At 42.7% G+C, this 24056-nt stretch overlaps 1 protein-coding gene across 1 annotated transcript in view; it reads right to left on the reverse strand.

The window, feature by feature from the left end:
- Positions 1-20499, reverse strand: part of HPS3 (HPS3 biogenesis of lysosomal organelles complex 2 subunit 1) — a 62483-nt gene extending 41984 nt beyond the window's left edge. The window contains exons 1-6 of the mRNA XM_082249025.1: positions 20313-20499; positions 17022-17436; positions 9879-10364; positions 7899-8085; positions 6407-6492; positions 3316-3505 (exon numbers count right to left, since the gene is read on the reverse strand). Coding sequence (XP_082105151.1) covers positions 3316-3505; positions 6407-6492; positions 7899-8085; positions 9879-10364; positions 17022-17238 — 1166 coding nt within the window. The 5' untranslated portion in view covers positions 17239-17436; positions 20313-20499. The remainder of the gene's footprint in view (positions 1-3315; positions 3506-6406; positions 6493-7898; positions 8086-9878; positions 10365-17021; positions 17437-20312) is intronic.
- Positions 20500-24056: the final 3557 nt, after the last annotated feature.

Below are 24056 nucleotides of genomic sequence, written 5' to 3' on the forward strand. Positions count from 1 at the left end.
GAAACGAGGCATTAAAGTCCCAAATAGCCTATATTGTTTATGACTGCTGCTCCCTAAGCCAATCCCTGGGGAGGTGTGCCCAGTAAAGGACATACTGGGGCTGGAGCAGTCTGGGGTTCTTGTCCTGGAGAAGAAGTTCCCAGCCTTGAGGTTTCTGCCTTCCCAGGCAGCCCAGCTGAAAATTACCTAAGCTTTATCGAGGTCTCAGCTATGCTGAAGCTGGAGGACCTACTTGCTAAGAACCTCCAAAGCTAAACCAAGGGGATTTCACCTAGGATCTGGGTCTGGAAAGTCCTCTAAGGAAATGACTGCCTGACACTGGAGGGAGGCATCCAAGTACAAAAGGGCTTGTGAGTATAGAGTGCAGGATCTGGGTGAGTGTTCCTCCTGTTAACCCCTGGTGCTCTAATACTAAAGCTTGCTAGTCCTTGAACATTGCTTATGGTGTCCTAGTGCTGTCCATTCCCTGAGCTATTGTTGAAGGGACTGTTCTAAGAAGTAGCTGCAGAGTGAAGAGTGTCAACTTATGCTGGAGTATCCCACAGCTCTCTGTGTTCTATCCAAGTCAGTAATAAAATGTGAAAAAGGCAACCCCTATACGGTTTCTTGAGCTAGAAGAGTGAACATTGCTGTGTGTCTGGCTGCTGCTGCTGCACTAGTGGGAAAGGAACCTGGGACAAAATCAGCAGGCCCTTTCAGGGGCGAGTGCTACAAAAATATGAATGTTTTGCTTCAAAAGACTTTAACCACTTTAATACAGGGCACTTCCCTCCCTTCCTGCCCAGGCAAATTTTCCCCTTTTAGCGCTGTTGCATTTTGAATGACAATTGCGCGGTCATGCAACACTGTACCTACACCAAATTTATGTCATTTTCCCCCCACAAATATAGCTTTCTTTTGGTGATATTTGATCACCTGTGGGTTTTTTCCTTTTTGCTAAACAAATAAAAAAAGACCGAAAAGTTTAAAAAAAAAAAAAAAGTTTTTTTGTTTATGTTATACAATTTTGTAAATAAATAAGTTTTTTCCTGCACTAATGAGACTGCACTGACAGGCACTGATGAGGAGGCACTGATGGGGTGGCACTGATAGGCGGCACTGATATGCACTGATATGTGGCACTGATAGGTAGCACAGATATGCAGCATTGTTGGGCACTGATAGGCGGCACTGCTGGGCACTGATAGGCGGCATTGATGGACACTGATAGGTGGCACTGATGGGCATGATAAGTGGCACTGACGGGCATGATAAGTGGCACTGATAGGCGGCACTGGTGGGCACCGATGGAGCGGCACTAATGGGCACTTGTGGGCGACACTAAAGGATGGCCATGATGGGCTCTTGTGGGCAGCACTGATAAGGAGGACACTGGTGGGCAGCACTGATGGGGAGGGCAATGGGGGGCTCCCTGAGTCCTGATTGCCATCCCTGGTGGCCATAGTGGGCATCCCTGGGGTCATGGTGGGCATCCCTGGGGTCATAGTGGGCATCCCTGGTGGATCTAGTGGCATCCCCCCCCCCCCGAGGGTCTGCACTGGTAATCAATGATCTGATTACCAGTGCCGACCCCCCCGTCAGGGGAGCCACCGATCGGCGCTCCTTTACTCGTGCCTGTCAGGCACGAACTAAGGAAAGCCGATCAACGACTGTTCCTGTTTTACTATGTGACCAGCCGTGATTGGACACGGCTGATCCCATGGTAAAGAGCCTCCGTCAGAGGCTCTTTACCGAGATCGGAGATGCAGGGTGTCAGGCTGACACCTCGCATCACCGATCGCCGCTGTGCGTGCCCCCGGGGGGCGCCCAGATCGGTGTTATCCTGCCGCCGTCATATGACGTCCGGTCAGGATAACACAACCACATTCCCGCCGTCATTTTGTTATAGGGCGGGCGGGAAGTGGTTAAAATTTGAGTACACATTGATAAGAGCATTTTCATTTAACTGATCTTCTTAAAAAGACTAAAGAGCCTTCCAGCCAAAATATTTAAATTATAGTTCTATTCACTGAAGCTGAAGGTGGGCATATTTGTGCAGTCAGCTAAAGGGAATGTAATGGTTTGGGGCATAATTTCTTTAATAAGGTCTGGAATTTATACATTTTCCTTTTTTTTTAGTTCTGTAAATTTGACATAGTCCATATAGACATTGTGTATTTTGCGTTTGAGTCACTATATGAACTTTTATGCTTCTTTTGACATTTTTAGAATCTCAGTTTGCTTTTTTGAGGTTCTGAAATGTATACACACACACAAGCAGAGATGTATAGTAACTAAGTAGAACTACTTCACTACTGTACTTAAGTACCGAAAGGCAGTATCTGTACTTTCCTAGAGTAGAATTTTTTTCTCCTACTTCCACTTTTACTTCACTACATTTTTTCAATGATTTCAATACTTCTACTCCGATATTTTTTTTTTGTGCTGCATAGTTACTCGTTACTATTATAAAAATTACCACTGCCAGAACAGTAGATGGCAGGTTTCATGAAGTTCAAAACATGTGTATTATCAGCGCATATGAAAATAAATGCTACTGTATGTATAAATAAAAGCTGCATTTGAAATAATAAAAAACAATATGATGTTCAAACTTTTGACTTCTTTCTTTAATAACTACATAACACAGTACTTGTACTTCTACTTTCAGTACTTGAGTAGCAAAATTTTTAAAAAAACTACTTGCAATACTTAAGTACAAAAAATGTTGAATACTTTAGTACTTCTACTCAAGTCACTTTTTGATCGAGCACTTGAACTTTTACTCAAGTATGGGTTTCGAGTACTTGATACAACTCTGCACACAAGCCAGAGCAGTGATTTTTTATGTGATGTCAATCCCAAAACAACATGGTACACAAATACAGACTAAAAAAACATCAACTAAAATATAATAATGCTGGCCATTCATGCACAGAATTTCGGCCGTTTGCAGACTGAATGATTATTCGTCGGTCAAAAGCGAATTGGCCACTAACTGACAGAATAAACTCTTTTATATAATCGTTTTCATGATCATAACTGATATTTCAAAGACATGCGCAATACAAGTCAGAATATTATTTTCATTTCAATTTTACCATACACGAATAAACTTTTGTTGAAACGATAAAAGTTTTTGCTATGGATCCATTGACATTAGCCGGGCACACGATCGAAATCGCTGGTAAACTTGTGTTCACTAATGGCCCGAGTTTCCAAACGATCTTTCCTAAAACTACCATTTTCGGTCAAAATTCTGTGCACGTATGGCCAGCAAAAATCTAAAGACTTTAAAGATTAGTTTTAAAACATGCTATATAGACAGTAGAATACCTTGTGATGACGTGTAGTAATTGAGGAGTGAGGACAGCCTGCTGGGACCTCTCTGGGTACTGATAAACAGAGATCAGCTGTACATTGTTCAATAAACTGTACAAGTAGCCAGCATGGGGCATGGAGAAGAAACAAAATAGGCTTAGCAGGTCTTTTTTGGTGTTGCTAGCATCTGCGATAACATGACTTCCTGTTTCAAACACAAACAAACAAACAATTTTAGCAGTTATTCCCTTTTTTGCACCAATACAGGAAAACTATCACGTATAAGATTACCAGTAAATGAAAGCCAATATTCTGTCCTTATGGGCAGAGAACGGTTCTTGCAGCACAATTTATTTTTATATTACATTTTATTACATTTGTGGAATTCAGTTTATAGAGGCCATTTTACATATAAAGCCCTATCCAAACAGCCAATGTTTCAGGCAGAACTTTAAATCTGCAATGCAAAGTGCCTTTATGGAGCTCAGTCTTTGTAGATGGCTTACAAAACATCTGTATCAAATTTCAATCTGAAAAGTATTTTGTCTGTTCAGCTGAAATGACATTAGAACAGTGCACTTAAACCATGGTAAAATTCATTTACTAACACAAATATTGTAAGTCATTTTATAAAGTGGTTATAAAGGGTTTTTTTTCGCATTTTCTGCATTAAAGTGGTTGTAAACCTCAGACACGAAAAGCATATCCCTCTATAGTGTGTACTTGTCTCAATTAAAGCGGAGTTCCGGCCTGAAAAAAAAAAAATAGATAAAAATACCCCCGGGACAGTCAGGGCTAGTGCATTTCAGCAACGATAGCCTCTGAATTGTCCCCAGTTTCACTTACCTTTTAGAAGAAATACTTACCTTGAAAATGTCTTGTCCAGCGCTGCCATCTCCGGTGTGGGCAGCTAAAGCCGGAGTATCCTCTTTGGTGATGTCGGAGTCCCAGAATGCCCTGCACCGGCCCTGTTTAGCAGGGAATGACGCGCCTGCACCGGAAGTGACGAGCAGGGCCGGTGCAGGCACATTGACTCCTGGGAGCGATGACGGTCAGCTCCCAGGAGTCAATGCAAGCAGGAAGTCACGGCACGGGCCACGGCCGCAGAGGGAGGAAGAGGTAGGAAGGTAAGTAAATATTTTTAAAAACGAGGTAAATAAACAAAAAAAAAATTGTGATTATCCAATTCTTTTTTAGGTTACTTAGAGCAAGCGGATGGCAAGATTTTGTTTTGAGGCTGGAACTCCGCTTTAAGAGCGCAATTAGGCTCTTAAGCTTAATTAAGTGTCATTTTTGTGTGCTGCTTCATTCCTCTGCTATCAGTATGAATCACTTCTGACAAGTTTTCCTGACACAAAGAGAAAAATGGTAACAGGGGAGGGACCTCCAGTTGATTGACAGCCTCAGCTCTGTTCCTGTGTACTGTGTGGATTGGGGTGTGTCTCTTTCCTCCAATAAGCTCTCAGAGCTCTACTTACTGAGCTCTGCAGAGTGTAACTTCTGCAGCGGTTTTTCTGACAGCTCAGACAAGCTTTATAGATTCTGGACTTTGAACAAATGTAGATCAGAGAAGACTGCAGATAAACAGGTACAACGTGATTCATCTCTGTGTATCACCTGAAGATAGTCACTTTACTGGTTATATGTTTACAAACATTTTAAGGTAATAAACCTGCCCCCCCCCCCCCCCCCAATTCTTACTGGAGCCCAATCTCAATCCAGCGCTGTGCCCAAGAGCAGCGATACTGTTCTCTTACTCCCTCTAGTAAACGCTCTTGCTGCTCTGCGATTTGTTGCCCTATATAGTGTGAACTGGACCTAAATATTACAATTTGTAGATTAGCCTTCACATGTAATTCTAAGTGTTCAATTATTTTGAACACTGCTGAAATATTAGCTTCATAGGGAGAGCCTTTTTTATTGAGTTAATTTACTCAGATTTGCTATGTGAGAAGGAACAGTACAGTACAACCACTGCAAGGCTAGAAATAGTACATCTATAATTACACATTATTGGTTAAGGCATTTTAAAAACCTTGGCACAAGGTGAGGAGATTTTTTTCATCAAACAGATCAATTTTACATGTGTATCTAACCTCCCTCCAGGGCCGTCTTTATTATTTATTGGAGCCTGGGCAAACATTTTCTTGGACCCTCCCAAATCCACTTATCAACTATTCTCAGGCAGTGCAGGTTCAAGGGGCAGCTGCTTTGGGCCCCACAACAATGACTGGGCCTGGGGCAGCTGCCCCTTTTGCCCCTTTTGCCCTGCCTTAAAGACGGCCCTGCCTCCCTCTAGTACTGTTCATCCAGGTCTATTTAAAATGTAGTCAGTCAATGGTCCCTGTAGTAAAGCTTCTGCTCCGTGTTAAACGTGAGTGCTCCCTATAGCAGTCTACTGAGGAATCTTCTAACACAGTGTTTCTCACATTTTTTCCAGTCAAGGCACACTTTAAAAAGTCTCGATTGACCCCAATCTAAACATAGGATGCCCAACATTAGAGGTGATTTATTCTTCCATAGCAAATACACACTTGCAAACTGGTCCTGACTAGTATCCCAAGGTTTCTCTCCATCACTCAGCTAATGTGACCCCAACGCTGATTGAGAGGGACAGGGGAGGGTCAAAAAAGGAGGCTATAGAGGCGACTGACATCCTCCATACCAACTTATTATGCTAATGGTTGTTAGGACGGCAGTAGCTAGACGGTTGTAGTGGTGCACAATGAGAACCTGTGTCTTTATGTAACTGAAAGACAGACTTCATACACACGCCAGCTTGTATACAATTTTTGGGCAATTTTTAGGCATTTTGCCAAGGCACCCCTGAAGAACCCTCAAGGCACCCTGGTTAAAAAAAAGCTGTTCTAACACACAGATCAGAGTACAGACAGCAATCTTCTAATGCACAGATCAGAGTACAGAGAGCAAGCTGCTACATTGGGTGAAATAGAAGCTGAGGGCGAAGAAAAGAAAGGACACCGGGTCAAATCAGATTAAAACCTTGAATTTCATTGATCAACAACCAACTTGTATAAACACCCAATTAAAATTATTCAGACAGTAAGCTACAGAAATAATTTATATTATAAATAATATCATTTACCTGCTTTATACATGGGCATAAGTTGTAAGGAGTGCAATCTTATATATTCAACACTGAAGCCATCTGCAAAATCTGGTGCAAACCTCCTATATAAAATATCAAACATTAACATTTTAAAATATTTTATACTTTTTGGAAAGTCTGTCTAATAAAACCCCTATGGCATCTAAAAAAATGCAGATTTAAAAACACAAAAAATAGTAGAAAGTCTCGGCAGGATTTTTGGTTATAAAATGTACAGTATATTTACTATGTGTTACTTCTTCTTACAGTTGTGAAAAACACTTGAAGGGCACACAGCAGCTTTTCACACCCAAGGTAGAAAATCTTCGCTGCAACAAACTGTTCAAATAAATGTCACAATGTCTACAATCCCCATCCTGGTCACCTTGGAGACTGCAGATCAAACAGAGGCTACGATGGCAGCTTTTTTTTTAAAGTAAACTATAGGAGGGTTGAACCCAAATAAAATTGGATGTCCTTTTTTTCCCCATAAATAGAGCTTATTTTGGTGGTATTTGATCACCTTTGTGATTTTTATTTTTTGCATCATAAACAAAAAAAGAGCGACATTCTGGAAAAAAAAAAGCAGCAATATTTTTCACTTTCTGCTATAGAATATTCCCCTCCCCCCCAAAAAAAAAAATCAAATGTTTTCATCATTTTAGGCCAATTTGTATTCTGCTCCATAATTTTGGTAAAAAAAAAACCCAATAAGCGTATTTTGATTGGTTTGCGCAAAAGTTATCGCGTCTACAAACTAGGGGAAAGATTTATGTCATTTTTTTTTTTTTTATACTAGTAATGGTGGCAATCAGCGATTTTTTAGCGGGACTGCAATATTGCGGCGAACAGATCAAACCCCTGACATTTTTGGGGGGGACCAGTGAAATTACTACAGTGACCAGTGCTAAAAAATATGCACTGTTACTGTAATTACACTGGCAGGGAAGGGGTTAACCCAGGGGCGATCAAAGGGTTAAGTGTGAGCCTAGGCCGCAGTGATGGTGAACCTTGGCACCCCAGATGTTTTGGAACTACGTTTCCCATGATGCTCATGCACTCTGCGCTGTAGTTGAGCATCATGGGAAATGTAGTTCCAAAACATCTGGGGTGCCAAGGTTCGCCATCACTGGCCTAGGGGGTGTTTTCTAACTGTGGGGGAGATGGGCTTGTAAAATCAACACAGAGACCTGGGTTCCTAAATAGGAGGAACATAGGAGCTCTGCATTGATTGCTGAGAGAACAACGGTCTTCTGTGCTTACAACAGCAGACCGCCGTTCTCCCTCAACAGGGAGCGTGTAACTCCTCTTCCGCCGGGTTTACAATAGTGTTTTGTCAAAAGAAGAAAATACCCAAATGGTGTAAAACATTTTGAGACACTAAAGATAGCTATTTACAATGCAATCTTATCTACTGGGACTGCCCATGTAAACTGTGGTAGAAAAAAAAAAAAAATGACACCACAAAGTAACTCTATATAACAATTACCTGTAAAGCAAATAGCTGACGCAGAAAGTCGTTGGTGGCTCTACGGACAATCCAGTAGATTCTGGGGTGATCACAATGCTGCAGGATTTACATTCCTCACCAATCAATTCCACAGGTCTGTCAAACATAACATAGTCTTCACACTCCAATGAATGAGATGATGTCAACGGTATTACGTCTTTCTTACCTACAGAATAAAATACAGTGTGAGTACTTACAAGCATGCTAACAACTGTGCATATTTGCACCCATAAACATTCTTCTTACTTTTCTTTGCTTGTTTTGCACGAGCATAAAGTACTATCCAGCAATGCAATTTATTTATTTATTTTTTTTTAATCAATGGTTTGAATTTAGCACAGAAAGAAAAAAAATGTGCAAGAGGCTTTACACTATAAAATAAATTACATTTGCAAAAGAACAAAATAACCTTACGGTGGCAATGTTTATTTGGAGGCTGAAGACTTTTTATTTCATTGTTTAATTGGTAAAGCCTCCAGTCTCCATATGATCACTATTTCAGAGCTGACAAATTGGTTCCCAGCCTTCATTGGGGATCCTGGCTGTCATTGACACCTGGAACGGAGAGCTAACTGTCATGCAAAGTGTCAGTAGTTATCAAAGGGGAATATATTGTATAAAATATCGCCTGCACAGGGCATCCCACTGAGAAATGTTAAAAAGCAGGAAGGGTTTAATGTATGTTTAAACTGACAACTGGAAAATGTGTTTAAATCTCTGTGTAGAGTTCAGCTTTAAAGTGGTAGCAAAGCCCCCCTTGTCTACTTGTACCTATAGAAAAGGCTGTAGGTACAGTAAATATCTCCTAAACATGCACAGTTTAGGAGAGAGTTACTATAGTAGCAGTCAGTGACGTCATTGGCGCATGCGCACTGAGCACTCAATGAACGGCATGCCATCCGTTTAGAGAGTCGTGCGCATGCGTGGGAGTGATGTCATCGCAGCTTGACCAGCCAAACTGCCAAAGTCCCGGAAGGAAGACCGGGTGAAGATGCAAGCCGCTGGAGAGTTTCGTTCTAAGGTACATCTTTCATAATGTGCTAGTATGCAATACAAACTAGCACATTATGCTATTATTTTGCAGGGGACATTTTTGTTTTTGTTTTGTGGTTTACTACTGCTTTAATGCTTTCCCAATCAAACAGCATATTAGTTACCGTGGACAGAAAGTGCATTTAATATTCTGCAATTTTACCCAATCTGAGAAGAATACAATGGGATTGAATTACTAAAACAGGAAAGTGCAAAATTTGGTGCAGCTTCCAGTTTTTTTTTTTTTTTTGTCAAAGCTTAATTGAACAAGCCAAAGTTAGAACCTGATTGGCTACCATGCACAGCTGCACTAGATTTTGCACTCTCCAGTTTTAGTAAATTAACCTCAATATTTACTGCTGATTGGTTTGTGAGTGGCACATAGAGTGGTAAATAATAAACACCAATCCATAGAAGTGGTTGTAAATGATCAACTTGTAAATCAACCCACTCAGTTTGAAATAGAAATGAAAGACAAAATATGTGTATAGATTAAAAGGAAAATTATAAATACCTTTTTTATAAGTGATTGTGTTCCCTCTGTTCTCAGCTGCATAAGAGCTGGGAGGTGGGGAAGGGGGGTGGAAGCAGCAGGACACTGAGCTTCCCAGTGAATGGCTGTGCAGGGGGGCGTGTCAGAACAAGTCTGATCATTGTTGGAGAGCAGGCTGAGTTCCCAGCAGAGATAGAGAACTGACCACACTGTGCTTTCATGCTTACAGTGGTCAGGTTTTAATAGGAAAGCAGAGGGACTGGCAGGAACACCAGGTATTTCACACAAAGGAAGCATTACAAAAAGAGGAGAGGATACTTTCTTATACAAGTACATGGCACAGCAGGCAAATATCAGGAATATGAAATAACAATATGAGGTAACAAATGCTAAAAAAAAAAAAAAAAATGCATAATAAATAAATAGCGTGTCACCTTTCTCTTGCAGTTTTCCCAGATCCGGAATAGCAGTGGATATATCTGGCAATATCTCTTGATGTTCAGTTGTCAGCCTAAACACTAGAACTTCTAGCTCATTTATTATGCTGACATAATTGGCACAAAAATACACCTCAGCTGGCACAATCCCAGAGACTTGTAAAACCAAGGATCTGTCAAAACATAACACTGGCGTGCCATGAACGGAGATGTACTTCATACTAAATATCACCAGCTTGTTCTTGCACCCAACCAGGAGATCTCCTCGCATAGGACAACATTGGAGACAGAGAGGGTCCTCAGAAAGTGGCATCTCGATAATCTCCATTTGGTCTTTTGATGAGGCAGTAGACAGAGTATCTAACTGGAGTCCGACCATTCGCACACTGACACGGGAGCTCCCTGAAGACTGGCATCTCCAGTTCACATACGTCCGCAGAGAGGAAATGTTATTTTTCTCCTCAATGGTTACCAAGTAATCTCCTGAGGGACAAAAATATTAGAGGGGTGTAAAAACACATATAAAAATGAAATTCCTATTAGAATGCTTCTACCTAGGTATTCATTTATGAAGGGGGACATCTATCATTTTGTATTTTAGTTTATTCTTGATGCTTTGCTTAAAGCACATAAAAACTCTAAAACCAAAATAAAATGTTGTGCCAGTCCTTACATGAAGTGGCTACATTCAATTTATTTTATGTTTCAATATGTTCTTATTGAGTATTTTTCAAGGTATAAAAAAACAACATATAAAAACAAAACCCCAATGTTCTATTGTATATAAAGTGTGTGGTCAATGACAGGGGATGTACAGTATTCACACAGTTAAGATATAATGGTATCGGCTATTAATCTATGCAAAAACCTCTGTGCATAGTGTATTAAAAATGTATTGCATTTACAGTATAATAATCAAGCATCAAGTATCACACTCCTAAGTTCGGGACTCTCACACTCTGCTCTGAAACGCTGCTGTGCGCAATGACGTCACTGCCAAAAGGCCCTGCTCCAACACGTTTCTCTCAATAGAATCCTCAGAGGATAATGAAGTGGCGTTCAAGTCCTGCACCTAGGAGCGTTATACTTGATTATACTACTCTGTAGGTGCAATAGGTTTTCAATAAAGGACAGTTTCATGGGGTAATGCACCATAGAGAATTTAGCTTTTTTCATATATCTTAATGACGTTCTGGGAGATTCTAATATATATATATATATGGGCAAGCAGCTGGTATAATGGTGATTTCACAGAGCAGGGATTTGGAAAGTCCGAGTGGTGTTGGAATATCTTTAGGTAAGTTTTGGCTCATGGCTTTGATGCCTTAGGCTCTGGTAAGCAATTAAAGTGCTCAGTCACTTGGAAGGTGAAGATGCACAGAAGTGGCTGCTAACAGTCAGTGGTGGATTAACTTGGTTGATTATATTTGGATTAACTTTTTATGATGAACCCCAAGTTGTTTTTTTATCACCACTTATTTCACAGGCACTTTATTGGACTCAGTACTTTTATGAAACCTTTGGGGTATTTTGGCACTGATTGTATCACAATGATTGTGATATTTGTGTTCTATTTATTGATATTGGATTGTACATTTGAATAATTTGATATTATTAGTTTCGCTCTCTCCCGGTCTTCCACCTCCCCTCTCTCCAACTGTCTAACAGGTATCCATAGAAACCTTCGCCACCTCAACCCTTCTCTTCTCTACTCTGCTACTGTTCATCTGTATGACAAAATCTCGCCCCTGTCATGCCCCGGCCTAGCCTCTTCCGTCTATAACAGCTCAATAGGTGTGCGGTGCACAGCCTATTGCATTATGGTGTGCACCGTAAAGCTCAAGCACACACATGTGTCTACATACATATGGCCCCGGCAGGGAGATCAATCTCCCTGCCAGCACAGGGAAAGAGAAATACGTAAGCACTTCTCATGTGGCAGAGCCGGTAAGATGGAGATCTTTTTCATCTTCCTGCTGGTACACAGAGGGTGAATGCCAATGTGCATGGGGTGATTAGGGTGTGCCCAGGCACACCCTGTGCGCTCGCCTATGAGCAGCTCACTGTCATCCTCCCTAGATAAGCTCACCCGCCTCACTACATGCAGAATTAGGCCCCAACCACTCTAACCCTGGAAAACAGACGACATCAGAAGTCTGGCGCTCTTGAGCACCTGTGGCATAAGACTAAGTCCCAGAAAGACTTCAACCATTAAAAATCTGCCCTCCTAAAATACTATTCACTGCCAAGCAGATCTATTTTATCACTCATTAACATTCTCATCTAGTCCCCATCCACTCTTCTCTACTATTAACTCTCTACTCTGTCCTCCACCCACTAACTCACTCTCCGCCCAGGAGATCACCAGTGACTTCAAAATTAAGATCGATACAATTTGTGAAAAGATCTCCAATGTGCAGAAACCTCCTCCACTTAACACCCCGTTGTCCACAGGTACAATGATTACTTACCTCATTCAACCCTGCTAGTAATAATGAGATTGCTGGACTTTTTCTAACACCCATCCAACCACTTGCCCCCTGGATCCTGCTCCCTCACAAATGCTGTGCTCTGACTCTATTCTATACTCTCTAACTCACATCTTCAATCTCTCCCTCTCTTCTGGCATCTTCTCCAACTCCCTAAAACATCCTTAAAAAGCCCTCACTGGACCCCACCAATCTTCACAATCTACGCCCCATCTCCTTACTCCTCCAAACTCCTTAAACAACTGGTCTATGAGTGACCATCTGACTAAGAACAAACGTCTTGATCCCCTTTAGTCCAGATTTCGCCCTCAACACTCCACCGAAACTGCTCTCCTTAAAGTGGTTGTAAACCCACTTTAATTAATTTTACCTATAGGTAAGCCTATATTAAGGTTTACCTATAGATGCTGTAAATATCTCCTAAATTTGTACCGTTTAGGAGATATTTGCAGTGCATGCAGCCGATGACGTCATCGGCACATGCGCTCTGAAGAAACGGCCGCTGGTGCCGTTTCTTCAGAGCCCTATGCCGTGACTGGCGGCTCCCGCGCGCCAGTAATACTGCCAGAGTCCGCAGACCCGGAAGAAGTCAGGTGAACATGGATGCGGGGACATCGTGGGCTTCGTTTGAAGTAAGTGTCACATAATGTGCTAGTATGCGATGCATATTAGCACATTATGCATTTACTTTGCAGGGAAGAAAAACATTTGAGGAGTTTACTTTCTCTTTAAACTCACAAATGACCTACTAATGGCTAATACCAATGAACACTATTCTGTACTACTCCTCCTGGACCTCTCTGCTGCCTTTGACACAGTGGACCACCCCCTCCCCCTCAAAAAACTCCACTCCCTTGATCTCTGTGACTGTACTCTTCACTGCTTCCCCTCCTACCTATCCCAATGCACCTTCAGTGCCACTTACAACTCTACTACCTCCTTTCTTCTTGCATTTTCAGTCAGGGTTCCACAAGGTTCTGTTCTTGGACCTCTCCTTTTCTCAATCTACACATCCTCCCTGGGTCATTTTATTGTCTCCCATAGCTTTCAATATCATCTCTACGCTGACGACACCCAAATCTATCTCTCCAACCCTCAGCTCACTCCATCAGTCTCCTCACACATCACCAACTTACTAACTGACATATCAGCCTGGATGTAACATCACTTCCTCAACCTCAACCTATCCAAAACCAAGCTCATGATATTTCCTTCCCCACGTTCCTCTTCCCTGGATTTCTCTGTCAAAATCAAAGGCTCATCTATCAACCCGCCCCCCTCCAGGACTTTTCCTGAGCCTTTTCTCATCCTCTGGAATGCTCTACCCCAAACTGTCTGACTGACTATCTCCTACTTTGTCCACTTTAGGACGATCCCTGAACACACATCTCTTCAAAAAATCCTATCTGCCCCCCACCTAACAACTGTACATTTATTTTCTCCATCAGCACATCTCCCCACAGTTATTACCTCTTGTATCTCTTGACCTTCCCGCTAAGATTGTAAGCTCTAACGAGCAGGACCCTCTGATTCCTACTGTATTAAAGTGTATTGTACTGTCTACCCTCAAGTTGTAAAGTGCTCCGTAAACTGTCAGCGCATATAAATCCTGTATAATAATAATAATACTATAAGTGTAGCACTACCCCACACAGGCTACTGGTGACTGGCTCTCCTACCCCTGCACAGCCAGGCAACAAGCATTCTCCGAACACAAGAAGTCAGTTCCTTGGTTTTGTTTTTAAAGTTCTATTAAGAGGTAAAACCTTGGATGGGGTGAAGGGATGTACTAAATGCCCAGCTTGAAGTAAAGAACAAAAAGGGGGAAAACTTCCTTCTTTTGTACAAAAAGATCCTGAATGGGTTCCTTTCTTTCCTCACACAGTTCTTATTGAATTAGTAGCAAAAGTCCATTATAGACTCACAGACTAGAAGCTCTTAGCCTCATTTAGAGATAGAACAAAAATTCAGGCAAACTGCATACAGAAGTGTATCCTCTCCTTATGAAGAACTGCTCTCAGCTACACTGTTTGCAGGCACTACCAGCCCTCCTGGCTGCTCTGAAAATTTCCCAAGGTAAGGTTAAAAGGTTTAAGCACAACGCTGTCCTTTAGAAAGCTTGCTACATGTGGCAGTCTCTCACACTAAAAATCCATGGGTGTGCTGATGTACTCACTCTGTCCTCCTTTCTCCCACTGCTTCTCGAGAAGAGAGAAGGAGAGACACCTAAACAAACCACAATGCTGTAAGGGTCTACCTGAGCCAGCCCAAGCCCAGCCTGGAGGTTAAGATCCCTCCCCAGGGGATCCCTCCTAGGCCACCGACAGCCTCCTTGGCACGCCATCTTCCACTTGACTCCCTTGCTGGCATGACGCATCCATATTTAAGGGCTGACTCAGCCACCCTGCCAGAGCATTCTGCCTGGGAATTGGCCAAGTCCTCTTAAGTATGCAGATCAGGCCTCCCCCCACTAACTTCAAGAAGTTTCTCAAAACTTCCAGATCCAGGGGGAGGTACCAGAGACCTGCCCATATGAATCATCGGGCCTGACCTGCAATAAACCCTGACCCAATTCCAGACTTACACTTACCATGAGTCACAAATTTGCCTGCATTAAAACTAAAAGCACACTGGAGGGTGCTACAAAAGGATAGATCAATTATTAACGCTGAAGAGTTTGGATGCGCTGTGCCAGTGGAAAACCCCATGTGTGTGCATTGTGTCTTTGGACACCTGCAGTGAAGCATCTTCCCGAGCTTGGGCTTTATAAGGGCATCAAGGCTGAAGACAAAAACAGTTTTGAGGCAAGCAACAAGACTAATAGTGACCAGAGAAGAGAAAAAGGGGTGTACAGAAAGGGTACAGAAAAAGGTTGGGGCTTGGGGCAGGGAAAGGTAGGGCTCTGTATGTTCATATGAATGCTATAAAGTGGGTGAAAGTTAAATAGTAAGTAAGGAATTATTAAAGTTAGTTGGAAAGTAGTGGGTTACCCAGTGTGTCCAGACTATCTGGAATTTGTTCATGGATTCCCCCCACATGGCTGTCATTTTTTCATTTATTAGGTACCAGGATATTATGCCTGTTCCTTTACTGGTAGCCATGGTTGCCACCCAGGCTGGACTTCAAACATGTCCACCTTTTGTTATCTTCATTACATGGGGGTGGGGAGATTAACAGTTTACAGAGATTAACAGTTTACAGAAAGAAGAGGAGATTATTTTAGGCTTTCAGTTTACCTCACAGGAAGCGACAATGTCACTGAATTTCTGGCAAGAAGAACCAAAATTTAAACAAAGGCTTATTGGTAAAAAGCAACTCCAGGCAAAAAATCTATTAGCTATTAATACATTCCAGCACACTGTAGCTGTAATAAAACTAGAAAGTTGACTCCATTGACATTAATCTGTGTTCTCTGTGATTCACTGCTACCACTGCACACACAGATCACCTCGCAGGGTCAGTAGGATGGCAGTAGAAATGCTTTTTTGAAGCTTGCAAAGTATAATAAACTCTGGGCTTTCTGCATCACCAGTCCAGTTGAAGGCAGCTTTGAATAAGATAAGTGGCTTTGGCAAACACTTTGGGCCCCTTTCACAAGAGCGGTCAGATCAGGTCTGCCTGTCCCTTTTTCAGGCGGACCCGATTGGATCCTCCACTCTCCTCTATAGGTAGTCGGATGTAAGGATGTATAGGTAGTCGGATGTCGGATCCAATCAAGTAAAAACAAACAGAAGGGGATCTGTTCCCCTCCATCTGGCCAGATCAGATCAGAGGGCAGTTGGGTGTATATAGACAGCTGGTCTGTTTACATCAGACTGCCCATAGAGCACGGACCTGTCATCCGCTGCTGGGAAAATTGGACCCGGCCCAAGTGAAAGAGGTCTTAGTACTACCATATTTTCTGTCAGGCTTTGAGTGGTAAAGAGCCAGAAAGAAAGGTATCCCAGCATCACAGGCAGGTGTGTTACAGGATCGCCAAATAGACACAGGGAGTGAAATAAATAAGTTCACTACAGTTGGATAAAAAAAAAAAGTGGAACTCTAGGCAGCTAGGCTGTACATCTTCTATCCATCCATAGGTTTGAATATTAGTTTTGGCTGCAGTGTGCCTCTATTTCTAGATTTCAGTAGGAGGACATCAGTAAAACATGCTATTGGGGACACGCACACTCTGGTGTGCATGGCAATTACAAGGTAAACATGCTTTTAAAGATGAATGTCAGGTAGGCAGCTTTATACACCACAAAGTAATAAAAGGCCGCTGATCGCTAAGTTCTCTTGTCCACTCCAAGCACAGAGAACTGGAGCACCGGGCTATGGAGGGGATGGGAGCAGCTAGCTCAGGCTCTTAGCGGCTTACTGAGAGGCTGCGCAAGCTGGCGATCATGCATCTGGGTAGATCCCGACATTATTGTCAGGGTTTCTGAAGGGCCTGGACCGGCTCTGTGATGTCAGCCAATAGTGGGCTTTAGCCTGTTGTCACCCAAATCTGGGTCACAGGAGTGAAAAACTAAGTGAACTCCCCTGGCCCTAATTCTCTTTGTTTTCCCCCTAAAGTAGAACTGAATGCAAATCTTTGTTTTTATTTTGGATAGAGTAAGGGAGGGTCATAACCCCTGTAAGATTTCTCAGGTTTTAGGAGGTTGCTTACCTACTTCACTGTAATGCATCTGAAGCACTTTCCCAAGTGTGTTAAAGCTGCAGAGCGGCTGGCACAGCTCTTGGCAGACAGTGAACACTTCCACCTTACATCCTCCGGCACTGGTCACAAACACGCTATCCCGGCCACAGCAAAATACCTCCGGTGCTTGCTTGGTTGGCACGATCCTCTGGGAGCCAAAAGGATGGCAGTTGTAAACCTGCACCATTGTGTCGCTTGTGAGGATTTCCAAGTGAATTCACAGCAGGTGTACAAATGTTACCAGATTCTGTATTTTTGCATCTTTGTCATTTGGCTGGATGAGCTTCAGCGGCCGGAGAAACATGGAAATGACCTAGATCCCAAATAAACAGATCCTTCCGGATACAGCAGGCTACTGAGCTGGGAAGTATAGTCCTCTGCAATCCTGTACATAAAGAAAAGGAAAACACATTATACCCCAACCGTTATGTAACCTACGTCTAGCTAACTGTTGTTGGACAAGAATCCGGACTACGGTCTTGTGTAGTGAAAATATAAACCCAACTTTAATAAACCTATATGTGTTGCACTTTAACAGCAATGAGGAAAGAGCTCAATTGTTTACAGCTCAGGATATATTTATAGCCTTTTTTTCCCATAATTTTTATTGTTGTCTGGATAATTCGTACAATCAAAAAGTTATCATACAGAATGTGTCAAACAGCACTTATATTGGAAGAATGGTAAATACAGTATGTGCAGTTCATCTGATAATAATAACTTTTAGTGCCAGTTCACATTAGTGCAATCACAAAGATCGCATGTAATTCAGAGCGCACTGCTCCTAAAATTACATGCGATCTCTGTGCGGTGCAAATTTCAGCCATACAGTTTGTATGGCTGAATTCGCACAGCAATCACAATAAAAACGCACAGGACCCTTTTTTTTATCCGCAGCAGAATCGGATCGCATAGTGGTTCACACTAGTGCAATCCGATTCTGTGCGAACTTGCAGATCGCACTGCGATATGCGATTGCAACTGGGGGTGTCGTTAACTTTTAATTGACACCCCCCTGCGTATTGCATATGGCAGTGTGAACTGCCAGGGGTGCGGATGCGATGTGGGAACACGCTGCAAATTTGCAGCGTTCCCACATTGCACAAATGTGAACCGGGACTTAAACATAATAGTTACTGTGAAGCACCCAGGGGTCTCCAAACTATGGCCCTCCAGTTGTTCAGGAACTAAAAATCCCATCATGCCTGGTCATGTCTGTGAATTTCAGAGTTTTACAATGCCTCATGGGATGTGTAGTTCCGCAACAGCTGGAGGGCTGTAGTTTGGAGATCCCTGATAAACCATTTTACAGTTTTACAATTTAAAGCGGAGTTCCCCCCAAAAGTGAACTTCCGCTCTTTTGATTCCTCCCCCCCTCCGGTGCCACATTTGTCACCTCTCAAGGGGGAGGGGGGAACGGGTACTTGTTTTTGACAGGTACCCTTCCCCACTTCTGGGATACGGTGCCGTCCCTCGGAAGCTCGGCCCCCTCCTCCCTCGCCGAGACAGTAGGAATGCGCAGCCCACTTCGCGCATGCGCAGTAGGGACCCGCCCGTGGAGCCGCAAGGCTTCACTGCCGGGTTCCCTTACCTGCAATGGCGGCAGCAGCACCCGACAGCCGATGGAAACATCGGCTGCGGTGCCGACAATTGCTGCACTCCAGGACAGGTAAGTGTCCTAATATTAAAAGTCAGCAGCTACAGTATGTGTAGCTGCCGACTTTTAATTTTTGGAAGGGGAGGCGGAACTCTATACGGAACGCTATAACAATCCTATATTCTGTCAAAAACCCATTCTAACTGAGTAATTTAGAGTATAACAAAATAGGATGAAAATAAGAATAAAATAAAAACAAAAAATATAAAAATAAAGAGGGAAGGAAAAGTAATGACTGAAAATGTTGTACATCTGTGTAAGAAAATGTCATTTCAGTCCAGAAGCTATGTGGAGCGATGGAATCATTTCCAAAAGGGATTTTTAGAGGGCTAAGGGCATGTTGTAAATAATTTATCTCAGCTCCACCCTGCCCAGTGAACTAGAAAGGCATTATCATTTTGATCATTTATACAAAGAAGCTGACTAACAAATGACATACCAATTAAACTCACTTATATGACCCTTTGACCTCCAGAAGACAGTCTTATTAGGGCTTGTTCACATGTGCAGCCAGGTGGTCAAGCCTCGATTTTGCCACCCCTTTTACTATGCCAACTAGAAAACAGGCCTGAAGTTATTTGTGAATGAACACCTGCCACAGCTGCAAAGCTGTGCTTCATGACCGCAGTAAAAATTGATCAGCATGTCGCATTTGGTGGGCATTACCAACATTAAATGCAAACCATACAAATCTGCGGGGCTGCCCCACAGATGAGGGCAATTGCAGAGTGGCACTTACAAGGTTAAATCAGGCAGTGAGGAGGTGGCATTACATATGTTTTCCTATGCCTATCACTTTTCAGAGGGGTCGCAATGGCTGCCGCACATGCGTACAAACCCTCGCAAGTTCACTTGAAGCAAAATATCCCAGAGTCTCTCCTACATGTTCCCACATAAACTCTACCTTTCACACATTCTTGTTTACTAAAGCAGAAGTTTTTCTGTCACTCCTTGTGAGCAGGCAGGCTTTTTTTTAGTGTAGAAGAGACATGCAACATCTCTTTGGGAATAAAATACACCTACCTGCCTGCTCACAGTGTTCTCCAGCATGTAAACTGAACTACGCATGCGCAGCTTACAGTCCAGCCCGATTCCTGTGTGCCAGGATGGCTGGCTCCTGCCCATGAGTGATGTCGTTCTGCGCTTGCCAATGAAGATGACCAAAAGACTGGCACACAGAAGATGCCAGTACCGCGAGAGACAGGGACAGTTGGAAGAAAGATACATTTTGCACCCTTTAATTCCGTTTTAATTCCCGGAAAGGTTGTAGGAGCTGAAGGGAACAAAAACCATAACCACTAGGTCATCAGCCTGACTGAAGCCATGTTCAGGATTCCCCAACACTGTTGTAGAACTACAAGTCCAAGCAGGAATGCTGAGATCAGTAGTTTCCCCAACAGCTGTCACACCTTAGTCTGCAAAAAAACAGAATTGTCCAAATTGTCCCGTTGTGGGACATCTGTCCTGGAACCGTATCCACTTTCCTGAAACAATCTGTAAACTATGAAACATAAAACAATATTATTTTTTTTTTGCATGGTAGATTGAATTCTGTTCATTATGGTCTCTTAACAAGAGGAGAGAGGCAACACTGACGTTCTTACCCTACATGCCACCACTGCAGTCCTCGAGCTCCCGCCACCTTGTCGTCTGGCACTTCAATGCATGTACTGACACTATATTAGAGGAAAATTCAAAGTGGAAGACACTGACTGGAACAGCAAACTGCATGACCATCCAAATCACTCACATCCCCCTCTTCCTTACACAGCATGTGACGCCTATTACCAGGTCACATGACCCAGGGCTATGGCTGCACACAGGCTGCTGTTACTGGAAATAATGCACCCCTGCATGCCTTTAGATGTGCATTCACATTGCCTGCTGTAAACTCCCTTTCTAGAGACAGGTCTACACAAGGGCCAGTGTTGTGAGAAAGAAAGCACAGCAGCTTCCCTTTAGATAGATGTTCTCATTGCTTGCACCATATGCGTTGCGCAGTGTTGCCCAATACAGTCGCAACACCTAGATAAAGTCTTTTTGCCTTATTTCCTGGTATTTCACAATCATTATGTTCCTATTATTCGCACCAACAGGCTGTGTTAGTATGCTCTAAAAAAAATTGGAGAGGATGCAGTTTTACACAACGCAGCGTATTGTCAATTACTATTACTAATACTACAGCCGCCGGGTCTGACAGTGGTGGCGAACCTTGGCACCCCAGATGTTTTGGAACTACATTTCCCATGATGCTCATACACTCTGTGGTGTAGCTGAGCATCATGGGTAAAGTAGTTCCAAAACATCTGGGGTGCCAAGGTTCACCATCACTATAGCCATACTTGCCAACTGTCCCTTTTTTCCTGGGACAGTCCCTGCAAATAGGAGCCTGTCCCAGGTAATTTATATTGTCCCTGGAAGCGCCGTTAATCGGGCTGCCCGTAAATATTACGCAGAAGTAGTGCAACTGAATGGGAGACTTATTCCAATTCTGCTACTGTGGCCTTAAGTTTAAAATTTCATTTTTAATTTCCTGTAATTCTCTCTATATTGGAGTAGACTCTATAATCTGATAAATAGGCTAGATTAATTATGCAGAGTGGGCGGAGCTTCAGGGAAGTGGGTGTGGTAATTGATAGCTGTGCTGCAAAGTGTCCCTGGAAATTTTGTTTAAATGATGACAACTATGCTATAGCCTATTGTGCTGCAGTGCATATAGTTGTCATTTTGTGACGTTTCAATAAAGTTAAGAAAAAAAAATGTATTCTGTGTCTTTCAGCAGACGTTTACATGTAAACACACATGGAGAGATTAGCTGTATTTAGGGACAGATGTGCACCCCTGGATGCAGACAGTTCACCTCCAGGGGTACATGTCCATCCCTAACTGCAGGTGATCACTCTATGTACAATTACATGCAGACAGTGTCAGTCTGTCATTGATTAGTACAGGCTTCCGGACCACGACTGCCCGGAAACCCCTGGCCATACGCTGATCTGTATAGTGCATGACCATAAAGATCACCATACATTGTTACAGTCGGACCATATCATCTTTTGTACAATCAATGTTGTGGTGGCCAATGGCCATACACCGTGCAATAAAACTGAACGATCGATGTATTATTCAACAAAACCATTTGAATCAGATATCGAGCAAGCGAGACAAAAATGCCACGGCTGAGCGATGAGCAGCAGATAGTGATGGTTTCAACTGACCCAAGGTGGTTGGTTGTGACAGAAGAAATCTGGATCTAGGTCGATCAATAGTGTTTTTCGCACCCTATGGGACATGTTGTTAAATATAGAAATCACTGCCTTTATCTCATACATTTAGAGTCCATTCACACTTGTGCGACTTCAATTCCCATTGCGACTTTACAGTGCAACTTTGAAGCAATTTTATGCGATTTTGCATGAGTGCGACTTTGGCTTTGCATAATGTGATTGTGCTCTACAAAGTCACATGTATATCATACAGGTGCATCTTTTGAGGGTTTACATTGAAGTCTATGGCCCTCAAGTCGCACCAAAGTTGTGCAGGAACTATTCTTAACCACTTGCCGACCAGCTGCCACCTATCTACAGCGGCAGGTTCCTGTGAATCACCGTACCTGTTCACGGGAGCCATCCTGGGGGGGTCACGCGGACTCACGTGGCAGCGGGGAAGCTGAAACACGGGTCGGCGGCCACGATTGCCGCTGGGCACCCGCGATCACTCCTCATGAAGAGAGAACGGCAGTTTGCTGTTATAAGCAAAGCAGACTGTTGTTCTCTCAGGAATCAGTGCAGAGCTCCTGTGTTCCTCCTATTTAGGTTTACAGGTCTTTGAATTGATTTCACAAGCCCATCCCCCCACAGTTAGAAAACACCCCCTAGGCTCACATTTAACCCTTTGATCGCCCCTGGGTTAGCCCCTTCCCTGCCAGTGTCATTATTACATTAACAGTGCATATTTTTAGCACTGATTACTATAGTAATGTCACTGGTCCCCCCAAAAGTGTCACAAATGTCAGTTAGGTGTCCGATCTGTATGCCGCAATGTCAAAGTCCCGCTAAAAATCTCTGATCGCCGCCATAACTAGTAAATAAATAAAAAAAAAAAAAAAAAAATCTTTCCCTTAGTTTGTAGACACAATAACTTTTGAGCAAACCAATCAAAATACACTTATTGGATTTTTTTTTTAACAAAAATATGTAGCAAAATACAATTTGGCCTAAAATGTTGAAAATTTTTAATTTTTATTTATTTATTTTTTTTTTGGGGGGGGAATGTTATTCAGCAGAAAATGAAAAAAAATGTTTTTGTTTATAGCGCAAAAAATAAAAATCTCACAGGTGATCAAATACCACCAAAAGAAAGCTCTGTTTGTGGAAAAAAGGGGGAAAATCTTCAGGTCCAGAAGTGGTTAAAGAGGAAGTAAACTTCCTCTACTGACGTTTACCTATAGGTAACCCTATAATAAGGCTTACCTATAGGTATTGTAAATATCTCCTAAACATGCAGCGTTTAGGAGATATCTACATTACATGCAGCCAGTGACATCACTGACCCATGCGCTCTGAAGGAACGGCCACCTGTGCCATTCTTTCCGAGCCCTGTGCCGTGAATGGCAGATGCACGTGGGAGTGATGTCATCGCGGCTCCGGCCAATCACAGGGCCGGAGCCTGCGAACCCAGATGCAAGACGGGTAAAGATGGAAGCAGCTGCACTGCTGACATCCCGGCGCTGGAACAACTTTGTTTTAAGCTAAGTTTTACATAATGTGCTAGTATGCAATGCATACTAGCACATTGTGGCTTTAGAGTGCAGGGGGGGGGGGGGGGGGAGGCCAGAGGTATACAACCCCTTTGAGTTGCCCAAATATGAACAGTACACATTTGGGAAACATAGGGTTCAACTTGTCATGCGACTTTGGGGTCCAAAGTTGCATGACAGATCGCACAAGTGTGAATAGGGTCTCAAGGAAGCAAACATATTTTTTTAAGTTATATTTTTTTTTAAGCTACATTCTTTTTTGTATTGACTTAGTATCTTTCTGTGCTCAAATAAAGTCACACTTATTTTTTCTTAGCTGGCTCTTGTAAAAGATTTATTTTCTACAATCACCTAAAGACTCTTACAGAGAACTCACAAAGAATATTAATCTCTTTTCACATCCTCATAGTTTCTATCACCTTTATTTACACTTAGACCAATCGGGATTCACAATTTGCTCAAAAAAAAATAAAAAATAAAAAGCCACTGATAACCTCTGTACAATCATTTTTTTCCCCTACAACCAATCAGCATTGGTCAATCAAAATTGTCACTACCTGTTACTCATTATTCGACCATGCCATTTTCC

The sequence above is a fragment of the Pelophylax lessonae genome (genome assembly GCF_965119305.1).
Source record: "Pelophylax lessonae genome assembly, chromosome: 3".
In the NCBI taxonomy this organism is placed as follows: domain Eukaryota; kingdom Metazoa; phylum Chordata; class Amphibia; order Anura; family Ranidae; genus Pelophylax; species Pelophylax lessonae.